This window comes from Odocoileus virginianus, chromosome 4 (genome assembly GCF_023699985.2).
Source record: "Odocoileus virginianus isolate 20LAN1187 ecotype Illinois chromosome 4, Ovbor_1.2, whole genome shotgun sequence".
Taxonomy (NCBI): domain Eukaryota; kingdom Metazoa; phylum Chordata; class Mammalia; order Artiodactyla; family Cervidae; genus Odocoileus; species Odocoileus virginianus.
The window spans coordinates 57,959,237-57,982,314 of record NC_069677.1 but is presented as its reverse complement, the minus strand read 5'-3'; the positions used below and the strand labels follow the sequence as shown (position 1 = coordinate 57,982,314).

Here is a 23,078-nt window from a genome sequence, read left to right as displayed (position 1 = left end):
GTGAGGGAATAGCTATTTGATGGCTAGGGTAGTGCAGGCAGATGATAAAATTAAAACATTTACTGAACACATACTAAAGGTATAGTGACAAAAGTTGTCAGGGCAACTATACATATCCTTAAATTCCAAGATCACTACAATTCACAATTATTAAAGCTAAACTCCAAAAGTGCATTACCCTTCAATTTGTGCCAGTTTGTTGTCCATGATAAAGGCCAAGGCAGCTGCAAGATCTTTCTTTATATGACCAACCTGATTTCCATTCACATTGTTTACTTTAATTGCATTCTTATCATAGGGGTTATTTGGCTCTCGTTGTAATGCAACCATTTCATTATTATTAACCTGATAAAAATAAACAGATATGTTATAAATAAGTAACATATGATAGATTTCTTCACTGTACGTTATCTGGGATTTCCATTAATTTTTTTAATGCTTACTGAATAACACGCCGCATAAGAAATGTACATTTTCTTAGACTCATATTTCTATAGAAATATTAGAGAATATATTTTATAATTCTTTTGCAGTATTTTCCTAATTTATATTAATTGGGAAGTTAACAAATTCTTGATATATAAAAGGTACAATCAAAACTAACATACACATTATACAAAATTCCCAACATAACTTCAAAAACAGATATCTCTTTAATGCTTATTGTATACCAAACATTGTTCTAAGTATCTTATACAGACTGACTTTCAAAATTGTCACAACCCTACTGGTAGGTCTTATCATTATCTCCATTTTGCAGATGAAGACACTAAAGCACAGAAAAGTAACTTGTCCAAGGTCATAAAGTTAATAATAAGTAGCAGAGCTTAGAATCTGAATCCAGGCAGGCTGCCTCCTAAGCCTAAGTTTTCCAGAATCTGAAAGGGGAAAAAGGTATTAATTGTAAGTCAGAATGGAACCCCCAATGTTCATCGCAGCACTGTTTATAATAGCCAGGACATGGAAGCAACCCAGATGCCCATCAGCAGACGAATGGATGAGGAAGCTGTGGTACATATACACCATGGAATATTACTCAGCCATTAAAAAGAATTCATTTGAATCAGTTCTAATGAGATGGATGAAACTGGAGCCCATTATACAGAGCGAAGTAAGCCAGAAAGATAAAGACCATTACAGTATACTAACACATATATATGGACTTTAGAAAGATGGTAACGATAACCCTATATGCAAAACAGAAAAGAGACTCAGATGTATAGAACAGACTTGTGGACTCTGGGAGAAGGCGAGGGTGGGATGTTTCAAGATACAGCATTGAAACATGTATATTATCTAGGGTGAAACAGATAACCAGCCCAGGTTGGGTACATGAGACAAGTGCTCGGGCCTGGTGCACTGGGAAGACCCAGAGGGATCGGGTGGAGAGGGAGGTGGGAGGGGGGACTGGGATGGGGAATACATGTAAATCCATGGCTAATTCATTTCAATGTATGACAAAAACTACTGTAATGATGTAAAGTAATTAGCCTCCAACTAATAAAAATAAATGGAAAAAAAAATAAAAAAATAAAAAGCAGAGACATTAAAAAAAAAAAAGAAAACAGCTGAATGTCAGTGCCCTAGTCTCACCTCCAGCTCTCAGTTCATGACAGCCTTTTAAAATAGAACCACCTGGTGGAATTCTCTGGTAGTTGCCAGAGTAAGCATACTGAAGTAGAATCTTTCAAAGATTCATTTCTATAGAATTGTCATTTGACCGGCATGGTAGTTTCCTAGAAGACTCCCACTTACAAAGCTGTTTCTGCTTGACGTCGGAACTTATTACCCAGAACATAAAACCTTCTCCCTTGGGTGGGTGTTTATAAAAAACAATTTTACAGGGACCTCCCTGGTGTCCAGTGGTTAAGACTCCACACTCCCAACACAGAGGCCCAGGTCCAATCCCTGGTTAGGGAACTAGATCCCACATGCCATAACTAAGAACTAGTACAGCCAAGTAAACAAATAAAAATATTTTCTTAAAAATTTACAAGCAATGGTTAATAGCTGAGGCAAACAAAACAATAACCAAAGAGTTTAAAAGGAAAAAGCGGAAAATAAGATGTCCACAGGGGCTTTGAAAAGCTCCAGCATACTCCTGGAAATCTAGAAGGGCAAAAGCAAGCACATGGCTATTTACATGCCCAGGGTTGTGCACATGTTCAAGAAAGATCTGAGAGGCCCTAAACTCTTCCCTCTGGCTAAACCTGAAGATCTGAACAGGCAGAAAACAAAGGTTAAGGCACAGTTGTCAACTGCCAGACTGAGTATCAAAGAAGTGCCCCAAATGCACACAGGTCCTCTCAGGAAAGACTGGGAAATTTACTGGTTCTAGTTCAATCATTAGCTGACCACTAAGCTAACCAAATAAGCTATCAGTCACCAAACACAGCAAAAACTTTTACAAGGTTAATTTAGAAAAGTCACTAAACAAACGATTACTAAAATCAACAACAATCAGCAACCATGGGGAGAAGGAAGAATATGATTTTGCGAGTTGCCACGTTGTTTTTTTGTTGTTGTTCACATTCTTTATCTCACTTAGATTATTCTTTTAATTGGAGTACAGTTGATTTATACTGCTGTGCTAGTTTCAGGTGTATAGCAGTGATTCAGTTATACACATATATGTGTATATATATATATACATACACACGTTTATATGTATAAAAACTATTATTTTTCATATTCTTTTCACTTAGAAGTCATTACAAAATCTTGTGTACAGTTCCCTGTGCTACACGGTAGGTCCACACTGGTCACACAGTACTGTGTACATTTTAATCCCAAATGCCTAATTTATCTCTCCCCCCACTTCCTCTTTGGTAACTATGTCTTTGGACCTATTTCTGTTTTATAAATAAGTTCATTTTTATCTTTTTTTTTAGATTCCATGTATAAGTGATATGTGATACTTGTCTTTCTCTGTCAAATTTACTTCACTTAATATGATGATCTCTGGGTCCATCCATGTTGCCGCAAATGGCATTATTTCACTCTTTTTCATGGCTGGGTAATATTTCATTGTATAGATATACTACATTTTCTTTATCCATCCATCTGTTGATGGGCATTTAGGTTGCTTCCATGTCCTGGTTATTGAAAATACTGCTGCAATGAACATTAGGCTGCACAAATCTTTTCAAATTATAGTTTTCTTCAGGTATATGCCCAGGAGTGGGACTGCAGGATATGATTTAGAGTTGCCACATTATGCAAAACATCTAATTTTCAACAATAAAAAAACATGAGACATGCAAATAAACAAGAAAGTATGTCCACACATAGGAAAAATGCTATCAATTACCTATCCCTAAGGAAGCACAGATAACAACTAGAAAAAAACATTAAAGTTTTAATTTTAAATATGTTCAAAGACCTAAAGCAAACCATTTCTAAAGAACTAAAGGAAAGCATGAGAACTATGTCTTGACATACAGAAATCTGGAGTCAAAAAAGTACATAGTTAACTAAAGTTCAAAATTCACTAGAGAGGACCAAACAGCAGATATGAGCAGGCAGAAGAAAGAATCAATGAAGCTGATGATAGGTCAACTGAGATTATAACGTCTGAAGAAGTTAGAGGAACAGAAAAAAAAAAGAATGAAGAAACACAAACAGATCCTACGGGACAATAGCAGCATACCAACACACACAGAGTCTCAGAAGGGGGGAAGAAAAAAAGGTAAAGAATGCATGTGAAGAAGTCATAGCAAAAAACTTCCCAGATTTGATGAGAAAAACACTAATCTACATATTTAAGAAACTGAACAAATTCCAAGTAAAAAACACTTAGACTTCAAACCCAGACACATCCATAATCAAACTGTGGAAAGAACACTGAAAACAACAGAAAGAAGCAACTTGTCACATACAGGGGCTCCTCAAGAAGATTAACAACTGATTTCTCACCAGAAACCACGGGGGCCAGAATATAGTGGGATAACTTCTCAAAGTGCTAAAAGGAAAAAATTCAACCAAGAATTCTTTATCTGGCAAAATTATCCTTCAAAAATAAAGAAGAAATTAAGACTTCCCAGACAAACAAAAACTGAGAGAATCTATCACTCGCTGACCTGCTCCGCAAGAAATATTAAAAGACCTTCAGGCTGAAATCAAAGCCACGACACAGTAACATTTGTGAATCTATATGGAGAAATAAAAAGCACAGGTAAAGGTAATTACACAGGTAAATGTAAAAGACAGTATGAAATTTCTGGTTTAACTTTTTTCTCCTTACCGATTTAAAAGGACATATAACAATCATTTTAAACCTGTACTGACGAATATACGATGTATATAAAGATTTAATCTGTATGATAACAGCACAGAAGAGTGGGGAGGAAAACAATGGAACTATTTTAAAGCAAAGTTTTTATAAACAAAAGTAAGTTGGCACAAATCCAAAATTATGAATTAAGATAACTGCAATTCCCATGGGCATTAGTAGTTAATAGTAGTTTCTCAGTAGTAGAAAACAACTCAAAATTTAGAATAAAAGAAACAAGAAGGGAACTATTATATATTTAACACAAAAGAAGACAGTAATGGAGGCCAGACCCAAGGGTTATGTACTGTATGATTTTTTTTATATGAAATGTCTAAAGTAAGTAAATCCATAGAAACAGAACATAAATTAATGGATGCCATGAGCTAAGGGAAGTGAGAAATAAGGAGTGATTATTTATAATAGTAATAGTATACTGTAAAGTAATAATATAAGGTTTCTTGGAATGATGAAAATATTTTGGAATCTGACAGTGGGGATGGTTGTACAACCTTGTGAGTAACTAAAAACCACTGAATTGTACACTTAAAAATGATAAATTTTATGATATGTGAATTACCTCAATTTTTTAAATTGCCTGAAAAATATGCAGGAAAGCTGCTTAAATCTCCCAGTATCTGTCTACTGACAGTCTGACTAACTAGATTATCAGACAAATATTACTCCTTCAAGATATTCTGTGAGGCATAACTCTGTTTTCTACCAGCCCACCTTCCCCATGCCACTCTTAAAAGCATGATTTTCTTTAAACCATATTAATGCAAATTCCAGGAAATATATAACCAAAAAGTAGGGCAAGATGTGGAGACTATAAAAACAAAGAAAATATGATCCAAGCACAAGACAAAAAAGAATATATTAAAACAAGATTAAGACAACAACAAAAAGAATCAGGACTAATTATAACAGTATCTTTAGACAAGAAATAATCTACTTTATTATAAAGGCTTCGAAGGGTCAAGAAATAAAAAATGCAAACATAAGCAAATAGAAAAGATTTTTAAAAAGTTAAAATGTATAATGCCGATATTAAATAACAAAACCTAGGAGATACAGCCAATGCAGTACTTTGAAGAACATTTAAAAGATTAAAAGCTTTTATTATTAGGATTAAAATTAAGCATTCAAATCAAGAATCCAAAAATAAAATGAACCTAAGGAAAACAGGATAACAGAATATATCAGATAAATCAATGAACAAAGAAAGATGATAAACATTAAAAAAAAATTCAAGAAAGATTACATGAAAAGATGAAACAGATAAATCTCTATTGATCAATAAATCAATAAAAAGTAAGAATAGACACAAATACATAACACAAACAGTGAAAACAGGAATAAAACCATAAACATAGTCAAAATATTGTTAAGTATAAATGACTTATGCAAATTTTGTGGCAATAAATTTGAAAATATAAATGGATGCTTTTCGATAAAAATATAAATTGCCAAAATTGACTCAAGAAACACCTTAATAATGCTGTTTGAATGAAACCAGACTTAAATAGTACATATTGTATGATTCAACGCATATATGAAGCTCTTGAGAATTCCCTGGCAGTCTAGTGGTTAGGACTCCATGCTTCCACTGCAGGGGTCACAGGTTTGATCCCTGGCATGGAACTAAGATCCCGCATGACTTAGGGAATACCAAAAAAACAACAGATAAAACAATGTATATGAAGTTCTAGAACAGGCTAAATCATCTACAGTGATAGAAATCAGACTGGTGGTTCTTAGGGCAAAGGCAGGGATGAATGATTGCAACAGAATACAAGAGAACTTTCGGAAGTAATGGAAATGATCTGTATGTTGATGGGGTAATGATTATTAGGTATATATGTTTGTTAAAACTCAGAATCATGTACTTACAATGTTTACATTTATATATATATATATATATATAAATCACATCTCAATAAAGCATAAAAAAGTTGAAAATAATAAATAAAAAAATATACGAAGATAAATATCTCAATTTTTATTTCAATATTTTTATCAGTGATCAACTTCAAAATGTCCAACAAGAAAATAAAAGGTACAATATTTGTATTGACATAAAAAGACATTATTCCTAATATTTTACTTTAAAAAAGGTGATAATATATATAACACAATCCTCATTTTTGTTAATGTATAACAAGACTGCAATTCATATGCATATGCTCTCAAGGTAAAGTGTGGAAGACATAACAAAGTTGTGGTTCTGGACTGAGGGAGACTTACTACTTTTTCTTTTAGCCATTTTAAAACAATAAATGTGTAGTACTTATAAAATAATACACATTTTATGAAATTAAAAAATTAAGCAATAATAAATTTTAGTCAGCCCAAATCAGCCCATCACATTTTTAAATAGCTTACCAGTGTCACAGAAATTATTTTAAGATCAACAAACAGTGATTGTTCTATAATAAAAAACAACCATGATTTAATGGTTGTTTAAATTTAAGATAATTTAGAAACAATATTTAGTTTGGAAAATTTTCACAAATCTAAAATAGGAAAGTTCTGAGATGAGTATGAGAGCTGGAGAACTGATGGGATACATGAACTGAGAACTGATAGACTTCAGGAAAAAAACAGAAAAGAAAAACTAAAGAACAGGGACTTCCCTGGTGGTCCAGTGACTTTTACTCTGTGCTTGCACTGAAGGAGCACAAGCTCAAAGCCTGGCTGGGGAACTGCGATTCTGCCTGTCACACCGTGCAGTCAAAAAAATACTAGTAGACAGAATTAAAGAATAAAGTAGAAAGAACACGAAAGTGAACAGATCTTGTGAAAAAAAATGGTAAGGGAAATAAATGATGAAAAGAGAAAAGTGAAAAAACATGATAAAAATGATCTCAGGAAGTAACTGGCATATGTATATACACAGAAGATTTAATACAGAGAGAGCAGAATGGAGAGTTCTGAAGAATAAAACGAGCTTTGAAACAGAAACCATTTACAACTATAATTAGGACTTCCCTAGTGGTCCAGTGGTTAAGAATCTGCCAATGCAGGAAGCATGGGTTTGACTTCTGGTCTGGGAAGATCCCACTTGTTGAGGGGCAGCTAAGCCTGTCTGTCACAACTGAGACTTGTACTCTAGACTGTGCTCCGACAAGAAAAGACACCGCAGTGAGAAGCCCAGGTACCACAACTACAGAAACTCCATGCACAGCAAGGAAGACCCAGGGCGGCCAAGAAAAGGAAAACTATAATTAAAGTTTTCCGAAATAGAAGAAAACAAAGTTACAAAACGATCAACACTAAGACATTCCCTAATGAAAATTACGGGATTTCTAATTCACTTACATAGGAGACAAATTATATTGGCATTTCACCAATATCTTATACAACATCAAGATATCATGGGCTTCCCTGGTGGCTCAGTGGTGAAGAGTCCACCTCCAATGCAGGAGACATAAGTTCGATCCTTGACACCACCAGGAAGGTCCCACATGCCGTGCAGCTAAGCGCATTCGCCACAACTGCAAAGCCTGTGTGCTAGAGCCCAGGAACCACTACTAAGCCCACCTGCCCCAGGCACTGAAGCCCATGCGTCCTAGAGCCCGTGCTCTGCAACGAGATAAGCCACCGCAACGAGAGGCCTGTGCGCCACAACCCAAGAGCTGCCCCCACTCTCTGCAACTACAGAAAAGTCCACGCAGCAACAAAGACCCTTCACAGGCAGAAATAAATAAAACTTTTTCAAAAAAGATATCATGGAGAGAAAATATGAGTCAAGGATTTTACATTCAACTAAACTGTCCTTGAAGTGTATCACAATTACAAACATACAAAAAACTCAGGAACTATTGTTACTTCTTAAGGAATCTCCTAGACAACACACTTCAACACATTTCAGACAACCACAAAATGATTTGAGAAGCTCTAATATTATAAAGAAAATATGAGAGGATAAAACACTAAACAAATGGAATTCTTCCCCAAGGAATCTCCTGTAAAACATACTTCACACAACCAAAAAATGATTTGAGAAGCATCAACATAAGAAAAATATGGGAGAATGAAAGAACTGGTAAATCAAATGTCCGTAGAAGAATATAAGCAGCTTACGCAATCAATCAATGACATAAAACAAAGAGTAGGGAGGTGATTTACCTAACAACCGAAGATACTATTATTAATTTGTTTTGATCCTAATTCAAAAAAATTAATTATAAAAAGACATTTTAAGCAATTAAGAAAACTGGTTATATACTAGCTATTGGATATAAAAGGGAGTTATTATTAATTTTGCTATGTACAACAAATGATGTAAGAAAATGTCTGACATTTTTTAGAGATACACACTTAAATGTGTAAAGTGACACAGTTGGCATTTTTAGTACCAAAGGAAAAAAGTGATGAAGCAAATGTGCAAAGAAATTGTTAACTACTGAATCTGGATCATGAGTATATGGAAGTTTACTGTATTATTCTACTTTTATGCACGTCTGAAATTTTTCAAAATTAAAAAACTAGAGATATACCAACCAGATAAGACAGAGGCATACTAGGCAACCATAACAAAGACAACTGCTTTCTCTTTGTCTCTGTTCTCTCTCTCTCTCTCTCACACACACACAATGCAGAGAATAGAGACACAAAAAGAGAAACACAGGAAGAAAGAAAAGGACCTAAAAACAGACAAGTCCCGTATCTAGCATGAACTGATCTTCCTAACTTTAAAAAAAAAAAAAGTGTAGAAATGGGCTCAAGGACAGGAAAAGAGAAAGCAATTAACTGACTTAGAAGTCACTTTGCAAACGGCATCTGTGCTTTTTGGGCAAATCATTTAACCTTCCGGAGCTTTAGTTCTTCAGCTCCTGAAATGGGATAATAGGCACTCCATCTACACAGAGACAGTGCAGTGCTCAAACCAGACTACACAGGAAACAGTGCTTTGCACACTGTAACCATGATATAAAAGTAAGAGAACATTAATAATTAAGTATGTGTTATCTCTTGCCCAGATATATTTCAATTATTTAAATATTTACTGCACATATCACCTAATTCTTATTTTCTAGGTTAATAACATCACATCACATTAACTTAATATCTAATGCTATACTTACCACTCCTGTGTAATAGCGTAGTCCAACGACATGGCCTCTCAAAGTTCCAAATAGAACTGAATCTAACTCTTCATCACTTGTTAGGAAGTCATCTGGAGGAATAATATCTTGAAATTCAAAACGAGGAAAGAAAGTTGGATATGAGAGGCGTGGAAAATTTCCATGGACTCCATACTGGACAGTCTGCAAGTACTTCCAAACAGGATCCCTATTGAAAAAAAAAAGGGGGGGGGGGGCACAAAAATACAATATTTAACCAAACAGTCCTCAAAGACCATACCATATTTAAAGGCCAAATTGCTTTCTCACACTTTATTTCAACAAAATAAATCGAATATGGGAAGTGCTGTATAGAGACGAAACGCGTTCCTCTGGCTAAAGCAAGGATTGGAGTCAGTGGGGGAGGTTTCTAGAAACCCTACCTGTTCAATAATGCGTCTTCTACCCATAGGTATTCAAAGTGAAAACACCAATAAGGGTTCACAAACCTTTCTCCGTCACAATCACTTACTTAAACTGAAAAATAATGTGATGTCTGTAATTAATTTTACATCAAAATTTCAATACTGAGCTAGAAGAAAACTCGAAAATATAGAACTACTTTTAACATGAAGCCACTTGCAGTTTTACAAATAATACATCCAGCATCCATTACTTTATTCCCTTCGAAGAGAACCCTTCTTTTATTCAGGAATCTAAATCGTGCCATCACGGGAAGCTTACCCCAAGCCTCCCACTTGGTTTAAGGGTAACCTCAACCCCTAGATGGAGAACTGTTTCCGGAACGAATATGTAAACCAATTCAGACAATGAAAAGTAACAGGCAGTCGGCTGGGGCCTTCCAGGAAGCTTCCACTTTTCTGGAATGGATAAAAGCTATTTCCTCTGCGTTTTCCTCGAGCGTCGCGCACACCGCTTTTGGCTCCTCTGCAGAGAGATATTTGCACGCCTGTGCATACACAGCAACTGCGAGGTGCTCGGGGACAGAGGCTGTCTTACCCGGCCCTTTCTGCCGAGCACAATGCCCAGCGCACGGTGGGTACCTGATAGGTGTTTCGTGCAATAAAGCACAGGTTGAGACCCCGGGTAAGCAGTGAGCTTAGAGCCCCAGGCTCCCCACATCCCTTGACAGATATTTCCCCAAGGCTCTAGCAGGAGACTCGCCCGAGGATCCTCCCCTCTGCATTTATTTCTCCCGCGGCTATACGAGCCGCCAGCAGGACGAACAACAGCTGCAAAGCTCGCACCCCGAACGCGAAGGAAACGCTGGGAAGGTCAGGTTCATTTCAGGACTCCTCTAGAAGGTTACAGCCGGCGCCCCACCCCCCTCCGCCCCCTTCACCTCTTGAACATCCAGGACATGGCGCTGAGTGCGTGACGAGCGGAACACTCAGACGCCCAGGATCGTTCTCAAGCCGCCTAAATAAGCCTCCTTTCAGGCCTCGCGGCCGCAAGCCAGTGACAAATTACGAGCGCCGGAGCGACAGCCCACTCCAGGAGAGTAAGACGCCGCGAATCCAGTCAGACGTCTACAGTACCGTCCGCTTCCAGCAACAATTTGAGTGACTAGCGACGCTTTGTGACTGGCATCCGGAAAGTCCAATCCCAAGGAGGGACCTACGGAGGCAAACCAATCAAAGAGGAGGAGGGAGGGTAACTCCGCCCCGCGGAGCGATTCAAAGACTGGGGGGTGGTCCCAGCTGCAGGGGTGGTTCCATCCGGGTTCTTCCCCGCCCCCAAGGCCGGGCGCGGGAAAGCCACGCGGCCGCAGTAGCACGACTGTGGTGTTCAAGGCCTCCGCGGTTCGTCTGATTCCCCACCTCAAACAGAGGGCGACAACTCCGCTTTCCGCTGTTTCCCTCAAGCCGTAAGCCTCGGCCCCATGTTTCAGGCCTTACCTCATCCTCGTCCTAGTTTTCTCTTCATCTAATGTGACACGTAGTAGGGACTTCCACTCAGTAAGCTCCGCACTTTACGAACCCTACCAGCCAGATCCTTCACTTCGTTTTCTGTGGTGAATCCGGGTAGTTGCCCTCAAAATATGCCTTTTAAGCCCCACGAGCGAATCAGTGGGACACCGGGTTCAGAGAGTTTAATTTCAATTTAGATTTATGGCGTTGCCATTTCTTTCTCGCTATCGCATTTTTTTCTTTTCTTTTAGGGAAAATTTTCACTTCTACCAGAGGAAAACCACAGAACGCAAGGAGAGCAAAAGAAGCTCGTGGGTGACTGCTGGAAGTGTCCCGGCTTCCCTTGAAGGCACGTGACTATCCCTGCAATAAGGGAAGAAGCTGGTTTTCCTCAGGGAAGTGTAGGGAGAGCTCCCGCGTGTCCAATAGCCTGCCTTTGAGAGTCTGAGGAGACTCGGTAGAATTCAGCTTTGAGTGGGCAGGTGGGCCGGTGCAGTCCAGGTACTGACCGGACTGGTCTCTGCACCTTGTCAGCCTTTTTTTTTTCTTTTAGAAGTTTGAAAATTTATTTTTTTTTCCCATTTATTTTTATTAGTTGGAGGTTAATTACTTTACAACATTGCAGTGGTTTTTGTCATACATTGAAATGAATTAGCCATGGATTTACATGTATTCCCCATCCTGGTCCCCCCTCCCACCTCCCTCTCCACCCAATCCCTCTGGGTCTTCCCAGTGCACCAGGCCCGAGCACTTGTCTCATGCACCCAACCTGGGCTGGTGATCTGTTTCACCCTAGATAATATACATGTTTCGATGCTGTTCTCTCAAAACATCCCACCCTCGCCTTCTCCCACAGAGTCCACAAGTCTGTTCTGTACATCTGAGGAAGCTGTGGTACATATACACCATGGAATATTACTCAGCCATTAAAAAGAATTCATTTGCATCAGTTCTAATGAGATGGATGAAACTGGAGCCCATTATACAGAACGAAGTAAGCCAGAAAGATAAAGACCATTACAGTATAAAGGATAGTAACGATAACCCTATATGCAAAACAGAAAAAGAGACTCAGATGTATAGAACCTTGTCAGCCTTTTAACTGATGCAGCAGCAGCACCAGGGTAAAAAGCTGGCCTGACCTGCCCTTTGGATTAGGTGTAAATGTCAAGACAAGTGCAGGATCAAAGAGGAAAGGTATTTGAGAAAGTGATTACTATTGACCCTCACCCTTCAAAGAATCGTCCGTTTTACACTTCCATCAGCAGAGGATTTGGAGAAGGAAATGGCAACCCACTCCAGTGTTCTTGCCTGGAGAATCCCATGGACAGAGAAACCTGGAGTGTCTTCAGTCCATGGGGTTGCAAAGAGTCGGACACGACTGAAGTGACTTAACACCACAGCAGAGTATTAGAGGTGGTCAGCGAAACAGGTTTTTATGAGGCATTTGTTCATTATCTTAAACTATCCCAATCTGTAAATATGAACCCAGTGTAGAATGAGAAGTGGAATTTGCAGCAACTCAATACTTCATTTTACTGAACATGCTGGGCATGTGAGCTTCCCTGGTAGCTCAGTGGTAAAGAATCCACCTGCCAGTTCAGGGAGGTGGGTTCAATCCCTGTGTCAGGAAGATCCCCTGGAGGAAGACATGGCAACCCACTCCAGTATTCTTGCCTGGAAAATACCAAGGACAGAGGAGCCTGGGGAACTACAGTCCATGGGGTTGCAGAGATTTGAACACAACTGAGAACGCGTGAACACACAAGCACAGAAGGCATATGGGATCTTAGTTTCCCCACCAGGGATCCAACCCATGTTCCTGCAGTGGAAGCACAGAGTCTTAACACTGGATGGCCAAGGAGGTCCCTCAATTATTTCAGTTATTTACTTTCTTCTAGAAGTCTTAGGAGGCAAATGGCAGTATAGTTCAATTTGGGGTGTGCCAGATCTAAGTTCTTGGAAAATATGCCCCCAAATGCCAAAATTGAAGATGCTTTGTGTATAAAGTTAATGAGGAAGTTACGTTCACCAGATTGAAAGATAAAATTTCAAATGTCACAATACAGGTAAACTTGATCCGCTCAAGACTTGAAACCTGTGAGCAGTGACCTTGCCATGGTTAAAGAATGTGGATTGAATGAAGTAAAAATTTGCTAAAGTCAACATTTTTGTCCATATTGTCACTATTTTACATCTCAGATCTAGCAGTTGAACTTCAACTTGAGCACTCTTTCACTTAATCATTATTATTTTAGTGTTTAAAAAGTGCAATGTGTACTAGTTTGATTAAAATGTTACTATACTTATAAATTCATAACTCTCACATAAGATAATGTTTTCTGAAAAATGAACTTGTAGCTAAAAAATAGAATGGCAATTGTACAATGGCTTGTGTGTTGGACTGATGTGTAAGGAGGAGAGTGTCACAAAGAGGTTAACAAGATAAGAGCCAGATGATATAGAAATTTAAGGTCTATGGTAGAGTTTATATTTTATTTTAAATGTAATAGAAAGCCATTAAATGTTTCACACAGGAGAATGACAATCTAAATTAGGCTTAAAAAAATGCAGTCTGGCAGCTCTGTGGAGAATAGATTCTAGGGGAAGAGAACAGAAATGGAGAGACTGGTTAGATAATCAGGAAATGATTGTGTCCAGGTTAGAGATGATAATACCTTGGAATGGGGAAGTGATGAAGCTAAGCTGACCAGGGAAGTTTGCTAATAAATTTAGATATGGATAGCTAATAAATTTAGATATGGGTGCTGAGGGAGGAGAAGGAATAAAAAATTCCTTTAACCATCTACCTCCTAGTTAAAAACATGCCTGCTCATTCGTTCCCCCTCTATGCAAATTAAACATGTCACTTCCTTGTTTGATGCTATGGGCATGAAATCAAAGAATGGCATGTGTGGCTTTTTATAATCCGTCGCCTACTTCCCACTCCTATCACTTCCCAACCCACGCTGCCTATAATGACCTTCGCATACATAACCACAAGGCCATTCTCACACCCAACAAAATTAATAAATCAATCCTTCGTGTCTTCTAATAACTAGTTCATAATTCAAATTTCACAATTGAGATTTTCCTGCATAAAACATTTAACGCCATTTCCTTCTCCAGGGGATCTTCCCAACCTGGGGATGGAACCCAGGTCTCCCTCATTGCAGGAGGACTCTTTATTGTCTGAGCCGCCGGGGAAGCATCCACATCATAGATAATGTGGCTTTTTGGCAATACACGTATTAGAGCCTCTCAAAGATTGCCAGAAGCAAGGGCTTTCTCTACACCCCCAGCAGTAAAGGAGTAAAGGCTAATGAGGCGGCTCAGTTGGGGCCCAAAGGCAACCCTGCAAGGCCCACAGGGGCCTCCGTGAGCCCCCAGCATTGTGCTTCCAGCGGGCGGGACAGCAGACTGGAGCCGAAAGCTGAGGTGAGATGAGGTACACCAGCGGTGGTGGCTGCAGAAGATGAATGAATGAGGCTCCAAAATTAAGTCCCCTACAGGGTAAAAGAAAGAAAACTCAATTTGGAAACTTGAATTTAATTGGTATTAAGGATTGCAGTGGTCATGTGTGGATGTGAGAGTTGGACTGTAAAGAAAGCTGAGCACAGAAGAATTGATGCTTTTGAACTGTGGTGTTGGAGAAGACTCTTGAGAGTCCCTTGGACTGCAAGGAGATCCAACCAGTCCATCCTAAAGGAGATCAGTCCTGGGTATTCATTGGAAGGACTGATGCTGAAGCTGAAGCTCCAATACTTTGGCCACTTGATGCAAAGAGTTGACTCATTGGAAAAGACCCTGATGCTGGGAGGGATCGGGGGCAGGAGGAGAAGGGGACGACAGAGGATGAGATGGCTGGATGGCATCACCGACTCAATGGGCATGAGTTTGAGTAAGCTCCGGGAGTTGGTGATGGACAGGGAGGCCTGGTATACTGCGATTCATGGGGTCGCAAAGAGTCGGACATGACTGAGCAACTGAACTGAACTGAACTGAAGGATTCCCTGGTGGCTCAGTGGTAAAGAATCCACCTGCAAAAAAAAAAAAAAAGAATCCACCTGCAATGCAGGAGACGTCTGTTCTATCCCTGGGTCGAGAAGATGCCCTGGAGAAGGAAATGGAAACCCACTCCAGTATTCTTGCCTGGAAAATCCCATGGACAAAGAAGCCTGGCGGGCTACAGTCCACGAGGTCACAAAAGAGTTAGACATGACTTAGTGACTAAACAACAACAAACTCTTAAAATGACCGAAGTACCTGGAGGTGACTAAGTCATTGCCTCCCATTAGGCAAACTGAAGGGTAAGACAAATTAGCTCAATAAAAACTATAGAGTTCTGTCTTCGTGAACAGTCAGTAACTGACATTACCACATGCCGTACAGCCCTACACACGCGCCTCTCAATGAATTACACCCACGTCTGTTTGGCAGACACTTCTCCTCGGTTGAATTAGGAGATTTACAGTTTCTTCTTTTTGCCTATATGCATGTAAAATGTTCTCTATACTGAATATGTATTGCTTTTTTAAATAAGAAAATAATAAAAGCTATAAACTAAATTCTTGTAAAGAAATCAAATTTTTCAACTTGCTATTTTAATAATTTTAGACTTATAGAAACGTTGTGAAATTAAGCACAAAAACTTACCTCATATCTCTTACCCCATTTCCTTTTACAACACACATAATCATAGTACAGTTATCAAAATCAGGAAATTAACATTTGTACAATAGTATTTCTGAACTATTTTTTCAAATAAGACAAGGCAGAGGAAATCATAGAAAACAGTCTTTTGTAACTACTTATTTACAACCAAATTTTCTTACACTTATTTGGGACTCCTATAGATATGGGGGCAGATAAGTGAGGACAAGAACTGATAGCGTAGAGGAAGTAAGGTAAAATGAATGCCAAGTAAAATTCTTCTTAATTAAATACTGCTATCAATATCAAGTGCCTGCCTTGAAGTAAGCACTCAATAATTGCTCTTAAAAGCCCATTCTTTTTACTGTTATTGTTGTAATAGAGTTATTGTCTAATGAGTCTTCCAGCACTTAACAAGGAAAATAGTTGATTGAGGGTGATTTCCTGATGCTTGTCAGCAAGTTGTTCCTAAGTAACAGAATAACACTGTTTCCAGAAGCCAGTGATTTTCCCAGGTGCAAGTCCTTGAAACAGACTGAAAAGTTTCATCAAGAACCGGGAGACACTCTTTTACCAACTCCCACTCTGAGAAATCTGTGGTGTTCCAGATCACAGAGGCCTTTCCCAGGAGATAACTGTTTCCTCCTCCTTTAGGCCTTGGCTCGGTCTGTGCTCCTACGTGCGGGGCGACCAAAGTGGCTAAAGCATTAGGCCTGCCCTGCGATCTGTCTCCTTTCCCTCCTGCCCAGGATCCTCATCTCAGGGTCAGGAAAGCGTCACTCTGGTCTGTGAAAAAGAAAACCATAGTCCCCAAATGGTGTCACTGACCCTAAAAAAACCTGTGATACCAAACCGAGTTTTAATACCTGATTTAACTGCAGTTTTAACCTCTCCCGGAATGTAATCTTAATCAACCAGTCTGGAAATTTCTGCTCAAGCACCAGTAATCTGTCACCCTGGCCCCTTTCAATCCTCCGGAGAAACAGGCAATCTGCATGATAAAACCCTTGTGGTTCCACTCCACCCAACCCCACACCCAAGAAAGATGGGCCTAAAAATAATCCTTTCTTTCTTTTGCTAATAGCTTCCTTGCTACCTCACCCTTCTTTCATCCCTCACTTTAAACACCATGCAAACCAAAAAATAAAAGTCCACATCAGACTAAAAATCCTACCATTAGACAACTGTATTGCAAGGATACTATTATCCCAGTAGGATTATATCATATACAAATAGCTACCTATTCACAAAATATCCCCCTTCAAAGAGGAAGGAAAGCATTACATATATTACTGTTTCAGATTTCTATCCTTGAGGTGGTTGGAAGTCCCAAAACAAACACAAAAAAATTACACATTTTTCTTCATCATCACTGAGGATTTATTATCCCAAAAGACCTGTGGTCTAAATCCTCATTTCCTGATTCCCAGACCAGTGTAATGTTTTTCCCCAGAATATACAATTTAATCTAATAATTGAAAATATACACAGAGAGATAACAAGTCACACAAGAATCCAAAGTTTTTTAAAATGCCCCCCAAAAAGAGTTGGGGTGGGGGGAGTGGATATGTGGCATCGCACTACAGAACTAAATTTAGTTAAAGACACATAACTGTTTCTTAACTACAGGTATTTTATAAAGTACTTGAGAAATGAATAGTTTATAAAAATGAGGTAAAAAATTTCAGGTGGGAGCAGAAAACTAAAACATGTCATACTTTGGCAAAGTCTTTAAAAATGTCACATCCTTAAAATGATGTTTTATGAGATTGTTCTGAGGCTGAATCATACAGGAGATAATTTTCAAGCCATTGCACTTTGGTTTTTTCCTCATATTGGCTTCAAAGTTGTCCCCGTGTAACAGGAAGGAAAGAGGCAGGACACAACCACGTGGGTTCAATCTGTGGGAAATCAGGTAAATCTGTTTCACTTGGAGGACAAAATTATTCTCAGTTAAGAATCATTGTCACGAATATGCATATGTGCTCAGTTGCTGAGTCATGTCCTACTCTTTGTGATCCATAGGCTGCAGCCTGCCAGGTTTCCCAGGCAAGAATACTGGAGTGGGTTGCCATTTCCTTCTTCAGGGGATCTTCCTGACCCAGGGATCAAACCCATGTCTCCTGCATTGGCAGGTGAGTTCTTTACTGCTGAGCTACCTGAGAACTATCTGTATACTGATCACTACCAAATGTGTATTTCTAACCCAACTTCTCTGAGCTCCAGAATCATGTCATGAACATCTTAAATTTACAAACCTGAAATAGGACTCCCCCCCCCTTTTTTTTTTTTTTTGGCTACACTTCACAGCTTGTGGGATTTTAGCTCCCCAGCCAGGGATTGAATCCAGGCCCTCAGCAGTGAAAACACAGAGTCCTAACCAGTAGTCAGCCAGCAAATCCCCTGAAACAGGACTCTTAATTCCACCTCTCCCCTTCCTCAACATGCTTATTCTTCTGGTTTCCCCCATTTCAGTAAAGAGCATGCCAAAAAAAAACTTGTCGTTGATTCTTCTCTTGCTCTTACACCACCCATTTCATCCCTCCTATTAGATCTACTTCCAAAATATAACACAAATTTACCTAACTTTCTCCATCTTTATTATTATCACTGTGTCCAACCCACTGTTTTCTCAGCTGAACTGTAACATTGCCATGGTCTGTCTGAACTCCTTCCTATTTTCTGTTTTCCTCATCTTAACCCTACTCCGAGTTGCATTCGCCATTCAGAAGCCAGAGATCTTTTTATACTATCAATTATATCCCATCATCCACCTGCTAAACATGCTCCAATGAATTATCTTTGCCTTAAAATGAAATCCAAATTCTCCCACAGTACGTTATCTAGCCCTGCCTCTCTCTTTTTTATCTTATTTCATTCCACATTTTCCTGGGCTCCTGATGTTCTAGGAATACCAACCCTCTTTCCGTTTATGGCATACGTACTGCCAAGATTGTTCAGGCCTCCAGGCTTCTGAAATTCCTCTTTCCTTTGTGTGGACCCCCAGACCTTTCCCTGCTGGCTTCTTGTTTCAGGTCTCAGCTCAAAACCACCTCCTCAGAAAGGCCTTCCTTGACTTTCTGTTCTAAAGCACTCATTGCTCAGTTACTCTCTCTCCCAAGAGTCAGCAAACTTTTTCTGTAAAGGGCTATGGAGTAAATATGTTCACCCTTGTCTGCATCACTCTGCTGCAGTAAGAGAAACGCAACCATAGACAATACTTACATGAGTGGGAATGGCTGTCTCTCAATAAGATGTTATTTACAAAACAGCGGGACTTGATTTGCTTGTCCCTGCTCAATCACATTATCCTGCTGTGTCACCTTCAGAACTTACAGCTAACTGGAATTACTTTGTTTTCTTGATTACTTCCTGTCTCCTTTCCCTAGATAAGCTCCACCAAAAAAGGGACTTTATCTTTTCACAGTTTACATCCTGCAGTAACTAAAAGACAGTCTCGGTACTCAGTAATTTTGCTGACTGGATCTGTACAGTAATAAACTTTCCTTGCATTTGATATCATTTATGAAATCACTTTAAGGCAGGAGGAGAAGGGGACAACAGAGGATGAGATGGTTGGATGGCATCACTGACTCAATGGACATAAGTTTGGACAGACTCTGGGAGATGGTGATGGACAGCAATACCTGGTGTGCTGCAGTCCATGGGGTCGCAAAGAGTCGGACACGACTGAGTGACTGGACAACGGCAATGAAATCATTTAAAAGTCAAATTCTATTATACATAAAAGACACATTATCTGGGCTTCCCTGCTGCCAATTCAGGAGACACAGGTTTGATCCCTAGTCCGGGAAGATCCTACTTGACAAGGAGCAACTAAGCCTGTGTACCTCGACTTCTGAACTCGTGCTCTAGAGCCCAGGAGCCGCAGCTGCTGAGGCCTGCATGCCCTGGAGCCTGTTCTCTGCAACAGGAGAAGCCACGCCAACGAGAAGCCCATGCACCTCAACTAGAGAGTGGCCCCCGCTCTCGGCAACTAGAGAAAAGCCAGTGCAGCACTGAAGACCCAGGGCGGCCAAAAATAAATCAATCAATATATATTTTTACAAGCATCTCTTGTAGATGCTTACATTAATATAATTGAAAGAAGGTAATTAGTCATCCCCCCAAAACCACTCAGAAACTTATCTGAAGCTTTTTTTAAAGATATTTCAGATAATTTATCCAAATCACTTCTGATTCCAATCAGATATTTTGCTACTCTTTTATACAAAACACACCTATGTTTTCATTTTAAAGAAAATAAAGTCATACAAACCTGAAAACCTTGACAAAAATTATATGTCTAGAACAGAGCAAGGGAGGTCTCCTTTACCAGAGAATCTTTGAGATAACTCACAACCCCTTCTCACCCCATAACCAAATAGTCTCCCAATTCATATCCTTCTTTCCTTGTCCTCCTCTGCCATTCCTTAAGCTCTGGACTTAGAATGTGTACATTTCTGAATAGACCAACTACAATAAGCTTTCGGCTCATTCTGTACTTTTTTATGGCAGGTGCTACTGATGCTTTTAAGTTTCTTGGGGGCATTTTTAGTCCTCCTCAAAGTGTTCCTGGAATTAAACTGTTTACATAACACGGAAGTTTTGAATAGAAGATCCCTGTGTAGCTAGCAGTAAGTGTTCTGACTTTAAAGGTTCTCATATTATCTTTTTGGGGAGAGGAAGTTGTGAGGTGGGTTTTGGAATCTGGATCTAAAACTCATTCCACTTGCCTTTCAAATGAAAATTTATAAGACTCTTAAAATAGGCATTGACTGCTACTACATTTTTATCTTCTGAAGCTGGAGGTAGGAAAAACTGAGAATACATGATAAAGGAGGAAATAATAAATAAAGGCTACACTGAGCCTAATCAAAAAATATTAAGTCAGTGGGCAAAATGGATGGTGAAAGTGTGATTCATCCAGGATTTGTCAAAGTTAACAGAGGTCTCTTCTTCCCAGGAAAGGACAGACCTTCATTTCCCCCCAGTTCAGCTCAGCTCAGTTTAGTCGCTCAGTTGTGTCTGACTCTTTGTGACCCCACGGACTGCAACACTCCAGGCTCCCCTGCCCATCCCAACTCCCAAAGCTTGCTCAAACTCATGTCCATCGAGTCAATGATGCCATCCAACCATTTCATCCTCTATCTTCCCTTTCTCCTCCTGCCTTCAGTCTTTCCCAGCATCAGGGTCTTTTCTAAAGAATCAGTTCTTCGCATCGGGTGGCCAAAGTATTGGAGTTTCAGCTTCAGCATCAGTCCCTCCAATGAATATTTGGGACTGATTTCCTTTAGGATGGACTGGTTGGATCTCCTTGCACTCCAAGGGACTCTCCAGAGTCTTCTCCAACACCACAGTTCAAAAGCATCAATTCTTCAATGCTCAGCTTTCTTCACGGTCCAGCTCTCACATTCATACATGACTACTGGAAAAACGATAACTTTGTCTGCAAAGTAATGTCTCTGCTTTTTAATATGCTGTATACGTTGGTCATAGCTTTTCTTCCAAGGAGCAAAAGCATCTTTTAATTTCATGGCTGCAGTCACCATCTGCAGTGATTTTGGAGCCCAAGAAAATAGAGTCTGTTGCTGTTTCCATTGTTTCCCCATCTATTTGCCATGAAGGGATGGGACCGGATGCCATGATCTTAGTTTTTTTAATCTTGAGTTTTAAGCCAGGTTTTTCACTCTCCTCTTTTACTTTCATCAAGAGGCTCTTTAGTTCTTCTTTGCTTTCTCCTAGAAGGGTGGTGTCATCTATGTATCTGAGGGTATTGATATTTCTCCCGGCAATCTTGATTCCAGCTTGTGCTCATCCAGCCTGGCATTTCACATGATGTACTCTGCATATAAGTTAAATAAGCAGGGTGACAATATTCAGCCTTGATGCACTCCTTTCAAATTTGGAACCAGTCTGTTGTTCCATGTCCAGTTCTAATTGTTGCTTCTTGACCTGCATACAAATTTCTCAGGAGGCAGGTCAGGTAGTCTGGTATTCCCTTTAAGAATACTCTTGAAGAATTTTCCACAGTCTGTTGTGATCCACATAGTCAAAGGCTTTGGCATAGTCAATGAAGCAGAAGTAGATGTTTTTCCGGAACTCTCTTGCTTTTTTCTATGATCCAACAGATGTTGGCAATTTGATCTCTGGTTCCTCTACCTTTTCTAAATCCAGCTTGAACATCTGGAAGTTCACAGTTCACGAACTATTGAAGCCTGGCTTGGAGAATTTTGAGCATTACTTTACTAGTGTGTGAGATGAGTGCAATTTTATGGTAGTTTGAACATTCTTTGGCATTGCCTTTCTTTGGGCTTGGAATGAAAACTGACCTTTTCCAGTCCTGTGGCCACTGCTGAGTTTTCCAAATTTCTGGCATACTGAGTGCAGCACTTTCACAGCATCATCTTTCAGGATTTGAAATAGCTCAACTGGAATTCTATCACCTCCACTAGCTTTGTTCCTGGTGATGCTTACTCAGGCCCACTTGACTTCACATTCCAGGATGTCTGGCTCTAGGTGAGTGATCACAAGCATGGTGGTTATCCGGATCATGAAGATCTCTTTTGTATAGTTCTTCTGTGTATTCTTGCCACCTCTTCTTAATATCTTCTGCTTCTCTTAGGTCCATTCCATCTGTCCTTTATTGTGCCCATCTTTGCATGAAATGTTCCCTTGGTATCTCTAGTTTTCTTGAAACTTTTCATTTCCCCCTTAGGCCTCTATTTTATTGCATTAGCTAAGACAGCAATGAATAATGTTTGCATTCAATTATTCATTTAGTTATTTGAAAAACAGTTACTGGTCACCTCCTATATGACAGAACCTTCTACTAGACAGAAGGTGTCAAGTAGCTGGCCACCCAGTTTACGTGTGGAGGCCACAGTACTGTCAGACTGAATCAATTCTCATTTGTTTGTCAGAGGAAAACAGATTGGGCTGCCCTATTGATCAGTCACTGGGAAGAAGGACACTAGAAGAATAAATGTTATAGGGCTATAAGGGCTTCTCAAGCGTTAGCTGTATGGGAGGTTCTGCTGAATGGCACCCCCCTCTCTCCACTGCCTGACACAGCCTCAGTGCATCCTGTCCCTGACACAGCCGCCACAGCCTGAACCCCTGGACAGGTCTGAGGCTCGGGCAGTAAGGAAGGCC

At 39.6% G+C, this 23,078-nt stretch overlaps 1 protein-coding gene and 1 long non-coding RNA gene across 4 annotated transcripts in view; one reads left to right on the top strand and one right to left on the bottom strand.

The window, feature by feature from the left end:
* The window catches only part of HLTF (helicase like transcription factor), a 60,914-nt gene extending 50,012 nt beyond the window's left edge, over positions 1–10,902 (bottom strand). The window contains exons 1-3 of one of the 3 annotated variants that reach the window (XM_070466604.1): positions 10,703–10,902; positions 9,361–9,568; positions 179–345 (exon numbers count right to left, since the gene is read on the bottom strand). In XM_070466604.1, coding sequence (XP_070322705.1) covers positions 179–345; positions 9,361–9,568; positions 10,703–10,722 — 395 coding nt within the window. In that variant the 5' untranslated portion in view covers positions 10,723–10,902. The remainder of the gene's footprint in view (positions 1–178; positions 346–9,360; positions 9,569–10,702) is intronic. The other 2 variants (XM_020911630.2, XM_020911622.2) reach the window with 2 other exon arrangements.
* Positions 10,903–10,924: 22 nt separating this feature from the next.
* Positions 10,925–13,660, top strand: LOC139034779 (uncharacterized). Its single transcript, XR_011487327.1, has 2 exons — positions 10,925–11,227; positions 11,522–13,660. It is a non-coding gene; the product is annotated as an uncharacterized lncRNA (long non-coding RNA).
* The last annotated feature ends 9,418 nt before the right edge of the window (positions 13,661–23,078 follow it).